The following is a 14,995-nucleotide window of genomic DNA, read 5'->3' on the forward strand; positions in this document are numbered from 1 at the left end:
CGAGCTGGTCATTTTCTACGACTGCACATCGGTAGTTCCACTCACCAAAATTTCTACCTAGTATCGCCTACGTCACAACCAATCTTGGGAAAAGCTCTTTGACGGCGACCTGCACCCGCCTCCAAAGTTGCGCCCACTCGGTGTTCAAGGCTTAGAAGAAGTCCTTGTTGAACCCCATTATCCGAATACTCCATCTATCCCGCTCAAGTTGCCTTTTGCCGAAGCCGCCGCGCTCCCAAGACTCCGAAAACCGGTCCAGAATTGAAGCGAGCTCCTCCATCACCACGTTCCCACCTCCGTCACCAACCACGCTGCCACGCACGAGCAAGACCATCTAGCAACAATACACCAAACGTCCAGGGCTTGTCCAGCCAAGGACACACCGTGTAGGGCCGAAGTTGTCGCCACGATAGTCTGATTAAGAGAGTGGAGGGGACGGCTGTATTTGTTCATGCGGCCTTGCCGCTTCCGTTTTCACCATGGGCAAAATTACAAAGGAGATGCAATCCAAGCATCGCGATACACTGGTAAGCACACCCTTTTGCTTGACCACCCCATCAATATCGACGCACTAACTCTTTCTCTCTGTAGTCTCTCTGGCTCAAGAGCTACGTCGAGGCCGCCTCCACCATCTCCCTTCCGCTATTGCCCCAACACCTTGCCACATACCCGACGCGATGGCCGTTCGGACGCGGAGACCTATATCATTGGATTCCTCTGCTGAATCGCTTCGATGCTATTCTAGAGGCGTTTTGCGCCACCTACAGGCTGAATCTTGGACCCCAAACCGACGACTTCGACGCCTACATTCTTCGCAACCTCAGTGAGCAGGGATCATTTGCTGGTGAGAAGCAGTGGGATGACCAAGAACTACAAAGGCTAGGCTATAGCGAGGAGGGTGATCGGGAACTTGTCGAAGCTGTCTTGAAATTTTCCCGTTTGCTGCTCGAGCACTGCGGGAACAGGAGCATCTATGCGAGTAGCGCTCATCTCAGTGATCTCCTCAACAGCAAGACCCTATCACTCCTGATATCTGCTCTCGAGGTTGGCTCCGAGCTTGCACAGAGATATCAGGCTTCAGTAAAGCGAATCGGCAATTCTTCTCGGCATATTAGTGCCGCACTCCTCGCTAACCACTACAACATTGACCTCGATCGCGTGCAGCAAATCGCACAGGCCTTTTCCAAGATGACCATATTGAACCTCGCCGACCCGAACCCGGCGGTGACACCGACTCCACGATCCAAGGATAAGTCCTTGGGGCAGTCTAAAAGTGCTCCAAAATCGCATGCCACGGATTTGGTCGCTCTAGTCACGTCTGACGATCAGCGCTGGGCAGACTGGGGCGATGTGAAAGTACGATATTATCCCAAAGATGCCAAATTGCCTCATGATGCGCCGACCGAAGCGGGTCGGTCGTCCCAGCCTTCCACACCGACACCTCTGCGTCGCAGCTCGACAGTCGCTGGTGTTCAGCCTACCCCCAAGGCTCGCAACCCCCACGTTGAGGAATCATCCCCCTTACTCCCACGTACGCCTGGCATCGCGGATGAGGCGGACGGATCCTCTCAGAAGACCTTTGATCTGCCACAGTCGATAGTTGTCTCATCCTCCATGTCTCAACTGCTGGATAAGCTCCCAAAGGACATGACCGATGCCTCCCAGTACGAAGCATTTCATCGATTCAGAGTTGCGAAAGCTCTCACCGGGTCTCAAAAGTCTCGCCAAGAAATACTTGGAGCTCGATTGCTCGCCATTACCAACTTGGCTTACATTCATACCGAGTCAAACTTTATGGACAAGGTTCTCAGACAAGATATGGACGAGACTCGTCGCTACCAGCTCGTTTATCAACTTGCTGAACTCATTCACCCGTCGTCGGATGGTAACGCGGAGGCACCGTTGTGGCTTCAGACAATCTCCCTTGCGCTCATGGAAGCCATGTCTAGCTTCCCATGCCGCTCTCAAGATGTTCTATCAGCGCTCAATGCCAATGTGAATCACGGTGTTCTTCTTTATGTTATTCGCAAAGCTGTGGCTGGTATGGAGCACACCAATACTGAAGATGATGGCGATCAAGTAACTGAGACTGATAACTGGCGCAACAACCTCTTCTCCCTTACGCTGAACCTGTCTATGGCCACTCGAGTTGGTAGCGAGATGGCATCTGCCGGTCTCATGGAGATTCTTGTTCACATCTTGAACATTCGCTCACCTGTAGCTGAGCGCCACCACTCGATGGTTCTTGCGTTCCTGGACGGCCTCATTTGGGCATTTCCTCCTGCGTTTACTGCCTTCTTCACTGCTGACGGCCTTGATGCGATCTCAAAACTGGTTGTTGATACTGTGGCTGAGGCAAAACGGCTGGTAGCAGCCTCCAAGGGTATCACGCGAGATCATCAATCGAGCGCCGTCGATTATGAGGTGCCATACTATCAGCAGCAGACTTTGAAGTGGCTCTTGAAATTTATTCACCGCGTCATGTCCAACTCGTACAACTATGGTGGCAACACAGAACGGCTGCTGCGAAACTTGGCTGAGAAATCTGATCTTCTTGCTAGCTTACGCGACATGATTAGGGATAAGACGTCCTTTGGATCTATTATCTGGACGAATTCGGTTCTCATACTGAGCGACTTCATCAACAATGACCCTACCAGTTACGCCGCAATTTCAGAATCTGGCATGATCAAGACGTACCTCGAAGCAATCACTGGGCGAAGTATTACCGAAGCATCGCAACAAGACGAAGTAAGAGAAACAGAGCAAGGCTCAAACGATGCTTCGGAAGGATCTGACGTAACGGCCATGATTGAGAAGGATCAGCGGCCACACCCGCCGACCGAAGAAATGCTTCGCACATCTAAACATGGGGATGTTGTCTCTAAAGGCATCCTAGCATCATCCGAGGCGATAAATGTGGTACCACAAGTACTGAATTCCATCTCGCTCAACAATTCTGGGATGAAACTGGTGGTGTCATCTCGCGCCTTTGATAGCTATCTGGAAATTTTCGAGAGCCCGGAACATGTCAGGTGCATGGAACAAGACCCTGATTTGCCCCAGGCTATTGGTCAAAGCTTTGACGAACTTGCTCGTCATCACCCTCCTCTTAGGACTGCCATTTCAAACGCAGTCATCGACATGGTTGCGAAAGTTCGCTATCTTGGAATTCGCAAGGCAGAGCAAGACAGATGGGGTGTTCGCCTGCTCGGCACTGACCACGAGGGGAAAATTGTTTCCATCGATCAACATGGCCGGGTTGCACATGCAAACGAGACTCATTCAACCCCGATGCGGACCGGAGACTATGATGTCACTATGCAAGACTCGGCGACTGCTAAAATTGCTGGAGACAATGCAGGCGAGACTGCCTTGAACAAGAAGCCAGATACTGTTACAGCATACATTCATGCCTTGGCCAACTTTCTTTCCGCATACCTTTCAAGCACGTTTATTAAGACTAACTTTGTCGAAAAAGGCGGCCTGGAGCTGCTTCTCGACATCTGCGAGCTACCCAGCCTTCCTGCTAACTATAGCGAGTCGCACGCGGCTAGGCAAATGAACGTTGTGGTTGCGCAGCTTGTAGAGCATGCTCCAGTACGAAGTCTGCCATCTCTCTTGAGACGTACCCAGAACTCAATCGATATTCTACGACCGCTGTCTCTGAAAACAGAAGCCCTCCCGCCATATTTTGGACCATTTCTATCGCCAAACCCGGAACTGCCGAGTCGCGATCTTCCAGAGCCTCTGTTATCAGGCACCAGAATGGTCAAAGCTCTACTGAATGCACAAACTTTCATCAAGATACTCGCTGACTGTTTCAACACATCTCGATCGAGCTCGGTCCAGTTCTATCCAGTCAATGCTTTTGATTACTACTTGCAACTCATTAAATCAATGGGCCCACTGCTTCGAGGTGTCCTTGCTGAAGAGGCCGGCGAACTGGCCGTTGTTCCACAGCACTGGTCCCTCAAGCGTGGTGGACCGACTACTGAAGGTGAAACATCTGTCAGTAATGCGGCTTTTGGCAACGGAAGTACATCTTTGCCCGATGTGCTGAGCAGCACGGGCTCTTGGAAGCCAGCTGAAGGGGTCGAGGCTCCAAAATCGCCCACCGAAGAGGAACAAAAAACCCCTCGATTCCAGAATTACGAGAATCTTAAGCTGCTTTTGCATCCCATGATTCCTACGTCATTCCCGCTATTTCAAAGCATCGGCAAAGCGTTGGTTCCCAGACGCGAGGTGACTCATGGAGATCCTTTCCCTAGACCCAGACACTTGGAGCTCGCAAAGGAGTTGGCATCAACCGTGCTTGATCAGTTGTCGCCTTCTGTTTCAACTCCTAATCCAAGCGCCAAGGAATTTCATTTCTGGATTATAATGATGCATACGATCCACGAGATGCTCATTGATCATCAGCCTGGCAGGCAGTCTGAACGAGCAAATGTCCACATTATCGTCCCTGTGCTGCTTGCTTTCAAGGAACAAGGAGGCTTAGATGTGCTCAATACCATTCTCAGAATTTTCACGAAGGCGGTTCGTCAGGGCTCGAATGCCAGTCGCCCCGACGAACTCTCCAAGGCCAAGGTCGCAGCATTTGGCCTAAAGAAGATTCTTGAACTATATGCTCTGCTTGTCCATGGAAAGTACCTGACGGATACCAGCAATCACTTCAATCTTCAACGTCACACGGACAGAAACCAGGTTGTATCCAACATTTATCAGCAAATTGTCGTGGAATTTCGCTGTGCCATTTTGCCACCAATGCTCGAACTTTGGGACTCAGCATTTGTCGAACACGTTTCAGATGAGACCGCGAAACGTATCTTAGACATTCTCAAGCTCATTGGCACTGCCGAACATGAACCAAGCTCGACACCCAAGGACAAGGCTCCTTTTGCGCTTCTCAATTACTCCGACGTTCGCTTTGACTGGCGTCCTCTTCATGGAATCATTAGTGACCTGTTGAACGCTGGATTTGACAAAGATCTGGTGCACGAAGCTGTTTTTCGTGCAAATGGTAATGTCTCTAATGCTCGAGACTACTGCCACGCGCACAAATCCGGTCTTGCTGGTCCCCGAAACCCCATTCCCGCAGAGGACGCTGATGTCAGCACGAATCAGACACCAGAATCATCGAGGTCTCGACAACGGGCTCCCTCTACTGGAACTAGCGCTTCCGAGCCCGATCGCATGTCTTTGGATACCTTCACAGACGGGTTGGATGATGACCGTCTCATCGACGCAGGAGCTCACTCTCGAGAAGAAAGCGAGCAAACGACCGAAGAGGACCCCACGTCGACAAGCGAAGTCGCTCCTCGAGCTCAATTCTCCGGCACCAAAGAGGAACTTGATGCTTTGAGGTCTGATCTTCGTTCCGACTTGATTGACCACTCATTGGATGTTATTCGCACCCACCCTGACTGTGCTATTGAAGTATCCGAGCTGATTCAAATCATGGTTCTGCGGCATCAAGACCAAGAAACCCATGAGGAGGTTGGCACTGTACTTACCTCTGCCCTATCGTCTTTGGCCCTTGACCCAGAGGAGAAAAAGAAAAATGGCAAATGCATTGCTGCTTATGCTCACCTGCTGGCTTTGCTGCTGCAGGACCAAGCTTTCTTCGACAACAATGTGGACGGCTTGCGAGACAAGGTTGGAGAATATGTTGATTTCCTCAAGGTTCCATCTTCCAGTGCTGTTGATGAACTGCCACCTTGGATCCCTTACATCTTGCTCGTGCTAGAATCTCTCTTGTCACACGATGAGCGACCAGTTGCAGCTCAGTGGTCAGCACCGAGGTCTGTTGACGAGCCTGTCCAGCCTGCCGTGGTTCAGCTTGGCGTTTCTCTCATCAGTTATCAACAACGCTTAGACATTCTAGAATCGCTGCTAGACATACTGCCGCGTGTTGGAAAGCAGGAAACTCTGGCAACTTCCATTCTGCGTGTCCTGGTCATAGTTACCCGTCGACGTCTGCTTGCAAAGCACATGGGAATGAAGAGGAACCTCCAGCGCCTGTTTCTCATGGCCAAGCAGTTGGCCGGGCACGGCTCCGAGAGATTGAAGCAAATTCGTGTGACGGCGCATATCATTACCATATTGAGGCACATTGTTGAAGATGAGGAGACTTTACGACAAATTATCCGCGCAGAGATCAAGGCCGGACTCCCTCACACCCAACGCAACAATCGTGGAACTACAGACGTTTCTACATACTTGCGAGATCTTGCCCCCGTTGCCCTTCGGGCACCTGAACTATTTGTGGAAGTCTCGAATGAAATGCTTCGATTTTCTCGATGGTCCCCTGCCGAAAGTGACACGGCAGGCAGATTGAATTCAGTGACGCTCAAGGACGAAATCGGTGCCTCCAATGATTCTGTACCGCTTGCTGAAGCTGAAGGTAATAATGACCAGGCCAGTGTCGCGGGCACACTGAATACTGCAGATGAAGTCAAACCATCTACTGAGCTAGCTGACAAGGAGATGGCTGACGCCCCCAAAATTGCGGACAACAAGCGCCCAGTTGTTGAGAATCCAGATGGTGTAGTTCATTTCCTTCTTTGCGAGCTTGTGAACTACAGAGAAGTTGACGACAAGGAGTCAGCACATGTATCGAAAGACGCCCAACCGGAACTTGATATGAGCGACGCTGGCTCAGAACAACTCGAAAAAGAGGCGAATACCGGCGATGGCGGCGATAAAAAGCAGACCAAGCCACAGTTTAAATCTGAAGAGCACCCGATCTTTGTATACCGGTGCTTCCTGCTAAATTGTTTGTCCGAGCTTCTCCAAAGCTACACACGAACCAAAGTTGAGTTCATCAATTTCAAGCGAAGCGCTCCTCCCGTTTCCACTGGAACCCCAATCAAACCAAGAACTGGCATTCTCAACTATCTCATATACGATCTACTTTGTCAGAGTAATCTCGCTGGCACCGCGGATAACATCGCTGCGAAGAAGAAACTGGCTACCTCTGCACAGACTCAACGCGTGCTGGTTGCTTTGGTCTCTAAAACAAGCGAGAAGCGTGCAAACCATAGTCAAGAAAAGTTTGCGTACGATGACGAGCCAGATTTACTCTTTGTACGCAAATTCGTGCTTGACACACTTTTGCGAGCCTACGAAAGAGCTCCTCTATCCGACGAACCACTGGAAATCAGATACTCTCGTATGCAGTCCCTTGCAGAACTCATGATGCACATGATTGGCGACAGAGACAAAGACCAGCATCGTCCAGGCGCCAGAAGCATCGAGAAGAGCCAGTCTCGTTCTCAGGCACAAATTCGTCGTCTCATGTACGAGAAGGGCTTCTTGGACAAGCTCACTACCTCCATCGCTGAACTCAGTTTGAACTACCCAGGCGTCAAGCGAGCTATCAAATATATTTTGCGGGTACTTCGGATCCTGACTGACACAGCCAAAGAGCTCAGCCACTCTAATCTGGTGCCGTCGGATCCAGGTGCTGAGCAAAGCGAAGAAGAGTACGATGAATCGTCGTCATCTTTGTCTGACCTTGAAGACGATCGAGAAGAAACGCCTGATCTGTATCGTAACTCCGCTCTGGGGATGCTTGAACCTCGAGATGAAGATGATGAGTCTGAGTCCGAAGATGAAGACGAGGACGCCGACATGTATGGTGACGAGTATGACGAAGAGATGGACTACGGGGACGAGGAAATGTCTGATGGCGAAGACGACATTAGTGATGACGACGAAGAGCTAGGCGAGATGGGTGACATTGAAGGCCTGCATGGAGAACCTGGAGTCGTGGAAGTCATAATGGACGATGACGACGATGACGAGGATGATGAAGATGATGAAGAGAGCGACGACGAGGGCGATTCGGCTGGCTCGGCTGACATGGAAGATATGGAGGATCGTGTGGAGATCGTCGACGAGGATGGAAACCCTATTGACGACGATTCTGCCTGGGAAAGTGACAGCGACATGGATGAAAATGAAGAGCAGCCGACTGAAGACGTGGAATATGAGGCGGAGCAAGACGAGGCAGAGGCTCGTATGCATGGCATGGGCCCAAGAGATCTTCTTGATAATATGGCACGCGCCATCATGGGTGACAATGACGGATACGGACACGAAATCATGGACAACCTCGATGAGCATTATATCGATGAAGATCAAGACGGTCTCGAGGATGATGAAGAGGATGAGGAGGAAATGGAAGAGGAAGAGTATTTCGACGAAGACGAATTCTACGCCCCCGAGGATCATCTTCCACATCTGCCTTCTGGTGCATGGGATGCTATCAACCCAGAGGTTGATGACCGACACCGGCTACTGCTCCTGGAAAACAACCGTCGACCAGTGTTCACAAGAATGGAAAACCGAGGCGGCCTTCCCACCCGGTTCGTGGGAACGCAGCGCGATAGTGGCGACTTCAGAAGCTACTTCTCTCGCATGCAGCGGCCCGCTGGACAGCAGAGCCACCCTGAAGATGGGTCCAACCCCTTACTTCGGCGTAACGAGACTGAGATCGAGAGTTCTTCGAGACCAGGCAATTCAAACTCGTTCGGCCTTCGCTTGCCAGATACTATCTTCACCAGCGGCGGCCGTCACATGATTGACGGACCCATGAGTTTCCTAGGTGAGCTAATGGAATTTTTGCCTATGATGGGTCGTAACAACAACGGCCAAGCGTTCCACGTCCAAATAAGACCAGGTCACGGTGGTCATCGTGGGGAGCTTGTGCCTACACGCCCTGGCAGAAATGATAGTCGACGTGAGGTCACTCAAGAGCCTCACCAAGCAGTTTCCTTCACCACGGAAGCAACGGTCAGCCGGTACAGCGAAGAAGCCAGAATGATTTTCGGAGCGAATCATGCCGTCGAGGCGGCCAAGCTCAGCAATGCCATCTGTGCTGCCCTGACCCCGGCAGCCGTTGAGCACCAAAAGAAAGTCATGGCCGTTGAGGAAGATAACCGCAAGCGGGCAGAGGAGATCCGCAAAAAGCTTGAGGAGGAGCAGCAAGAAAATGAAGCGAAAGAGGCCGAGGAACGTGCCGAGAAGGAGCGACAAGAGACCGAGCAGCGAGAACGCCGGGCAGCCCTCGACGCAGCTCCCGCAGTTGACGCAGACTCAGCGCGAGAGGCCGAGCAAAGCACTGCTATGGAAGGCGTGGAGACGGCAAATAGCGCAGAACTGGCGAACCAACCCGAAGCCAGCTCGGCGGCCGCAAGAGTCACAACGACACTGAGAGGAGAACAAGTCGACATCACCGAGCTAGGCATTGACCCCGACTACTTGGCTGCCCTTCCAGAAGAATTTCGTGAGGAAGTCATCGCGCAAACTGTCAGTGAACGACGCTCCCAGGCCCTCCAAACAGCCCCTGCAGGAGAATCCACCGAAGTTTTCCAAGAGTTTCTTGATGTTCTACCCGAGGAACTTCGCTTGGAGATTGCACAGCAGGAGCGACAAGAACAGCGTCGGCGCGAAGGAAACCGAAGACAAGCCAGTAACGCTGGCCTGGCGCGCCCAACCGGCATGGACACGGCTGGTATATTGCGTACTTTCCCACCCGAGCTTCGCGAGGAGGTTCTGCTCCAGCAAGGACAAAGTCTCATGGACCAGCTGGCTCCCGAGTTGGCTGCTCAAAGCCGAACCCCTAACCATACTGCCAATCGACAGCGTGGCCCCGCCCATCCTCCAGCCGGAAACAACCTGACTGCCGAGGCGAGCAAAGATTCGGACAGCAAGGCACCCAGGCGTACGGTTGTCCAGATGCTTGATAAAGCCGGCGTGGCAACTCTTCTCCGGCTCATGTTCATTACACAACAAGGCTCTTTCCGAAACTATCTGTTTGCAGTATTCGCTGATGTGTGTGAGAACCGACAAAGCAGATTGGAGGTCATCAGTACACTTCTTCAGATTCTGCAAGATGGTAGCACGGATATCAACGCTGTCGAGCGCAGTTTCGGCCAGCTATCCATTAAGGCTAAGCGATTGAAGGACAAGGAGAGGGACATTGAGCCACGTACACCGCAAAACCTCAAACGAACTTCAACCTCGTTGAGCGTCTCGAACACCGCCCAGACAAGCTCCGAGACCTCACCGCTGCTGATTGTACAGCAATGCCTAGATCTACTTGTGGACCTTTGCGCTCGGAACCCTCATATTCCTTGGCTCTTTCTCACCGAACACGAAACAGTTGGTGCGTCGCTCCGTAAAGCCTTTGGCCGCAAGGGCAAGACCAAGGACTCCAAGGCCAACAAATATGCCATCAATGCCTTGTTGATGCTCCTTGATCGCGAACTCATCACCGAGAGCTCTGTGGTCATGACTCATCTTGCTGATCTCCTCAACCGAGTAACGCTGCCGCTCCAGAATCTTGAGCGTCGACGCAGAGAGTCGCTAGACGCCGTCCCTGCCAAGACGACGGAAAAGCAGGGCGATGAGCTGGCAAGTGGTGGCGTGCAACCGGGTACTGCAGCAGCTGGCAATGCAAGCTCAACAAGTGACAATGCGCAGAAAACTCAAAAGTCAAGCAATACGCCCCAGAAGCGTTCTCGGCAGCTGCAACCTCCCATTATCCCCGAAGAGAACCTCACACTCGTGGTGAGGATTTTTGTTGCAAGAGAGTGCAGCTCCAAGACATTCCAAAACACAATTGCCACGATCAAGAATCTTTGCGCAATCCCAGGAACGAAGACCGTTTTCGGGCAAGAGCTTATACATCAGGCCCGTGCTCTGAGCGAAAATATTGTGACAGATCTGAACGAGCTCTTGCCGCACATTCTTGCAGCCAACTCCGGAACCGAGATCCAAGGAGTTGCCCTCGCCAAATTTTCTCCAGGAGCGTCCGATCAGAACAAGCTGTTACGAGTACTTACCGCTCTGGATCATCTTTTTGAGCCAAAGAAGAAGTCGGGTCAATCCTCGTCCGACAGCCTTGACGATGGCAAGCAAGACTTGCTCACATCTCTGTATCACCATCAAACTTTTTTGAGTATGTGGCACAAGCTAAGCAGCTGCTTGAGCGCCATCCGCCAACGGGAGAATATGCTCAGCGTTGCAACAATCTTGTTACCTCTTATTGAGTCTCTCATGGTTGTTTGCAAGAATACTACGACCAAAGACGATACAGTTCCCAGTCAGCAGCCTGGCGAAGAGCCATACCCCAGTCCTGCGGTCGAGTCGCAAACCGCCAGCTTGTTCTTCTCCTTTACGGAAGAACACCGCCGTATCCTCAATGAACTTGTTCGCCACAGCCCCAAGCTCATGTCCGGTACATTTGCCCTGCTAGTCAGAAACCCCAAAGTCCTCGAATTTGACAACAAGCGCAATTACTTCAACCGCACTGTGCATTCTCGGGCCGCGCACGGCCAGAGCCGGCCATCGTACCCTCCTTTGCAACTATCCGTCCGGCGCGAATCCGTGTACCGCGACTCATTTGCCAACCTCTATTACAAGAGCGGAGACGAGATCAAGTATGGCAAACTGAATATTAGATTTGGTGGCGAAGAGGGCGTGGATGCCGGCGGCATAACGAGAGAATGGTTCCAGGTCCTCGCGAGACAAATGTTCGACCCGAACAACGCCTTGTTCATTCCGGTTTCTTCTGACCGAACAACATTCCACCCCAACAAACTCAGCAAATTCCACTTGAATGAAGACTCCAACGCCGGTGAAAGCACCGACAGCATTCATTTCAAGTTTATTGGCAGGATCATCGGCAAAGCCTTGTACGAAGGGAGACTCCTGGACTGTTTCTTCAGCCGTGCCGTCTACAAACGCATTCTTGGCAAGTCTGTGTCCGTCAAAGACATGGAATCTTTTGATCCTGACTACTACAAGTCCCTCTGCTGGATGCTCGAGAACGACATTTCTGATATCATCACGGAGACATTCTCGGAAGAGGAGGATGAATTTGGCGTAACGAGAATTGTCGACCTCGTTCCAAATGGTCGTGAGATTCCCGTCACCGACGACAACAAACAGGAATACGTTCGCCTCGTTGTCGAGCACCGTCTGCTGACGTCAGTGAAAGACCAGATGGAGAGCTTTCTAAAGGGGTTTCATGAGATCATTCCCGCGGAGTTGATCTCCATCTTCAATGAACAAGAACTCGAGCTTTTGATCTCTGGTCTTCCTGACATTGACACTGATGATTGGCGCAGCAACACCGAATACCACAACTACTCCCCATCGTCCCAACAAGTCCAGTGGTTCTGGAGGGCAGTGCGCTCCTTTGACAAGGAAGAGTTGGCCAAGCTGCTCCAATTCGTCACCGGAACGAGCAAAGTTCCACTCAATGGCTTCAAGGAGCTAGAGGGCATGAACGGCATCAGCCGTTTCAATATCCACCGCGATTATGGCGACAAAGACCGCCTCCCCACATCTCACACTTGCTTCAATCGTAAGTTGCTGCGTAGACCGGCCCAGATGAATCATATGCTAACCACTTTGAGCAGAGCTTGATCTCCCGGAGTACGACAGTTACGATGTACTACGTGCCCAGCTTTACAAAGCTATCACGGCCGGAAACGAATACTTTGGTTTTGCCTAGATTCAACAACCCATAGAGCCAAATGTCCCTTTGCGTACTAAGCGAGCAGTTCGGGGTTTACTATGAGATGAATGGGGTTTTACAGCCATTAGTACCTATTAGCGGCAGTGCAACGTTGTAAGAGAGGCTCAACCATGCTACGAGCGCCAACCGCGAAGTGACGGGGAAGTGCAGGTCCCCAGAGCCAGCGAGGTCTCGAAGTGGGTAAGATGAGCCTGAAAGGTAGCGAGTTTGTAGGGTTTTCTTTTCCTCTTAGCAATGGTCGTAATTAGAGAATACTGGACCTGATTAATTCATCAAAGCCTCAATGCAGTCGTGATAGAACGGTAATGGGACCGACGAGCAGCCATGATATCTGATGTCTGAGGGAAACGGTGTTACAGAAGGTGCAGTTGGCATGGTGAGATGGAAACATGATGAGATGGAAACGAGCATAAATCAAAGTGACGCAGATATGAGGCAAGTTTTCGAGAATCGGTATGTACATTCGTGAAGTCGTGGCAGAGTATTCCACAAGAGAAGAAGAAAAGAAGATCGTATTTCGCCCAAAGTCAATAGAAGACAACTGATCGATGAAATGTAGTTATATTTTTCATTTTTATTTTTCCTAATTGTTCATCAAGAAACCGTAATTCCCTTTCGCTGAAACCTCTTGTAATCCTTTTTCTACCGTCTTCGTTACAAAAGGGATAACGCAAAGAAGGGGTTTGGAACCAACGCCTCGTGAAACACTGCAGCCCATTTACTTGCGCATGGAGGAGGCGCGACGCTTGCGGGCATCGGCCTTGTCGGCCTTGGCCTCGGCGACGCGCTTGGCGAGGACCTGAGCGTACTCGTTCTGTAGATTTGTATTAGTCAAGAATGTCTTCTGATGAGGGGCGAGAGTAAAAAGCTTACGGCCTCGTCCTTGACCTTCTCGGCCTGGCGGCGCTTCAGGGCAGCGCGGTGGCGCTTGTGCTGGAGACGCTGGGGGGTGACGAGCCTCTGGATCTTGGGGGCCTTGGTGTAGGCGGATTTGCCCTCACCCTTGGGCTGGACCTCGCGGCGAATGACGTACTTGCGGACCTATCAAGGTTGGGAGCGGTTAGTGATCATGTCGGGGATACAAACTTAGGGAGGAACTCGTTTTGCAATCGGGTTGTCCTTTTGGTCGACCCCTGGATGGGATAAGCTTCTTGTCCTTTTTTGTCATCTCATCTTCCGTTGTCCATTTATTTTCACCCCCGGGGGGAAATTAAAAAGTATCGTGTCCAAGTTGAATCAAAAAGAAGGAAACAAGATGCTCGTCCCACCCAAAAGGGACCTCGGGGAGCAAAATACATCGATTGACTTATCTCACACTCTACCCCGGCCACGCACGCTCGAAGGCACCACAGGTGCCCCTCGAGCGGCGTGCGGCGCAGGGTAGGCGATGACCGAGTATGATGGAAGGGAAGGCGGCGGTAGCAACATACATCGTCATCCTTGGTGAGGCCGAAGAAGCGGCGAATCTTGGTGGCGCGCTTGGGACCGAGGCGCTTGGGGTGAACGACGTCGGTGAGGCCGGGGATGTCGGCCTCGCCCTGCTTGACGACGGCGAGGGCGAGGACAGACAGGTCCATGCCGGTGATGCAGCCGCGGACCGACTTGCGCTTGCGCTCGCCGGTGCGGCGGGGGCGGTAGCACGAGTGGCCGGTGGAGAGCAGCAGCCGCACACGGTTGGGGGCCATGACACCCTGCTTCATGGGGAAACCCTGCTTGTCGTTGCCGCCGGTGATGCGGAAGATGTAGCCCTTGAACTCATCGCCAAGAGAGTCGCCGGGAACCTCAGCACCCATCTAAAGTCGATTTGTTAGTATTTGGTTGGACAGGGTATGTCAAGGTTGTTTTCCCAGAGCCAATGCCCAGCTTCTCGATAACGATTGGAATCCGCGTTGGTATCCCGTGGGGGGTACGTCAGAAGGTAATCGTGAGCATTGGCAGCTGGGCACGCGCTCTGGGGAGGGGAAAAAATCGTGATCGGGGGTGTCGACGTACGCGCTTCTCCATGAAGGCAATGAGCTTGCGCTCATCCTCGACTTCGACGAGCTTCTGGCTGCCGTTGGCAGGGTAAGAAATGTTCAGCTAAGGGGAAGAACGAGTCAGCATTGGTGTCTCCTTCCAGTACTTCACATCTGGCCGGATTCGAGTGGCATTCTGACAACGAGCGACAACAAGCATCCAGCATTAGAAAACAGCAGCGCCATTGATATCTTCGACAATTGCATCGTCTGCCCGAACTAGTTGTCGTCGTGGTCGTCGTGGTTGTCGTGTGTGATCGCATGGCCGTCCTTGGGGGTGTTGACTTACCTTCATCTTGCCAGTATGTGGTGGTTCAAGTTCTGTCTTGACCTGACTGGAGTGAAGTGTCGTGTATGGTTGATAGGGAGAAACGGCACACACACAGCGGGCTTTGCGGTCATGGGAAATTTGGGCGGTGGAAAAACT

General features: G+C 51.8%; 2 protein-coding genes across 2 annotated transcripts; one reads left to right on the forward strand and one right to left on the reverse strand.

The window, feature by feature from the left end:
• Positions 1 to 479: 479 nt before the first annotated feature.
• On the forward strand, positions 480 to 12,529 carry CCM_05181 (HECT protein; the record flags this gene model as incomplete). Its single annotated transcript, XM_006670326.1, has 3 exons — positions 480 to 527; positions 592 to 12,379; positions 12,435 to 12,529. 3 exons carry the CDS (start codon positions 480 to 482, stop codon positions 12,527 to 12,529), a joined length of 11,931 nt encoding a protein of 3,976 aa, XP_006670389.1.
• Positions 12,530 to 13,271: 742 nt separating this feature from the next.
• Positions 13,272 to 14,863, reverse strand: CCM_05182 (40S ribosomal protein S6; the record flags this gene model as incomplete). Its single annotated transcript, XM_006670327.1, has 5 exons — positions 13,272 to 13,367; positions 13,427 to 13,594; positions 13,984 to 14,346; positions 14,546 to 14,632; positions 14,858 to 14,863. 5 exons carry the CDS (start codon positions 14,861 to 14,863, stop codon positions 13,272 to 13,274), a joined length of 720 nt encoding a protein of 239 aa, XP_006670390.1.
• Between the last annotated feature and the right edge of the window lie 132 nt (positions 14,864 to 14,995).

The sequence above is a fragment of the Cordyceps militaris genome (assembly GCF_000225605.1).
Source record: "Cordyceps militaris CM01 unplaced genomic scaffold CCM_S00004, whole genome shotgun sequence".
Lineage (NCBI taxonomy): Eukaryota > Fungi > Ascomycota > Sordariomycetes > Hypocreales > Cordycipitaceae > Cordyceps > Cordyceps militaris.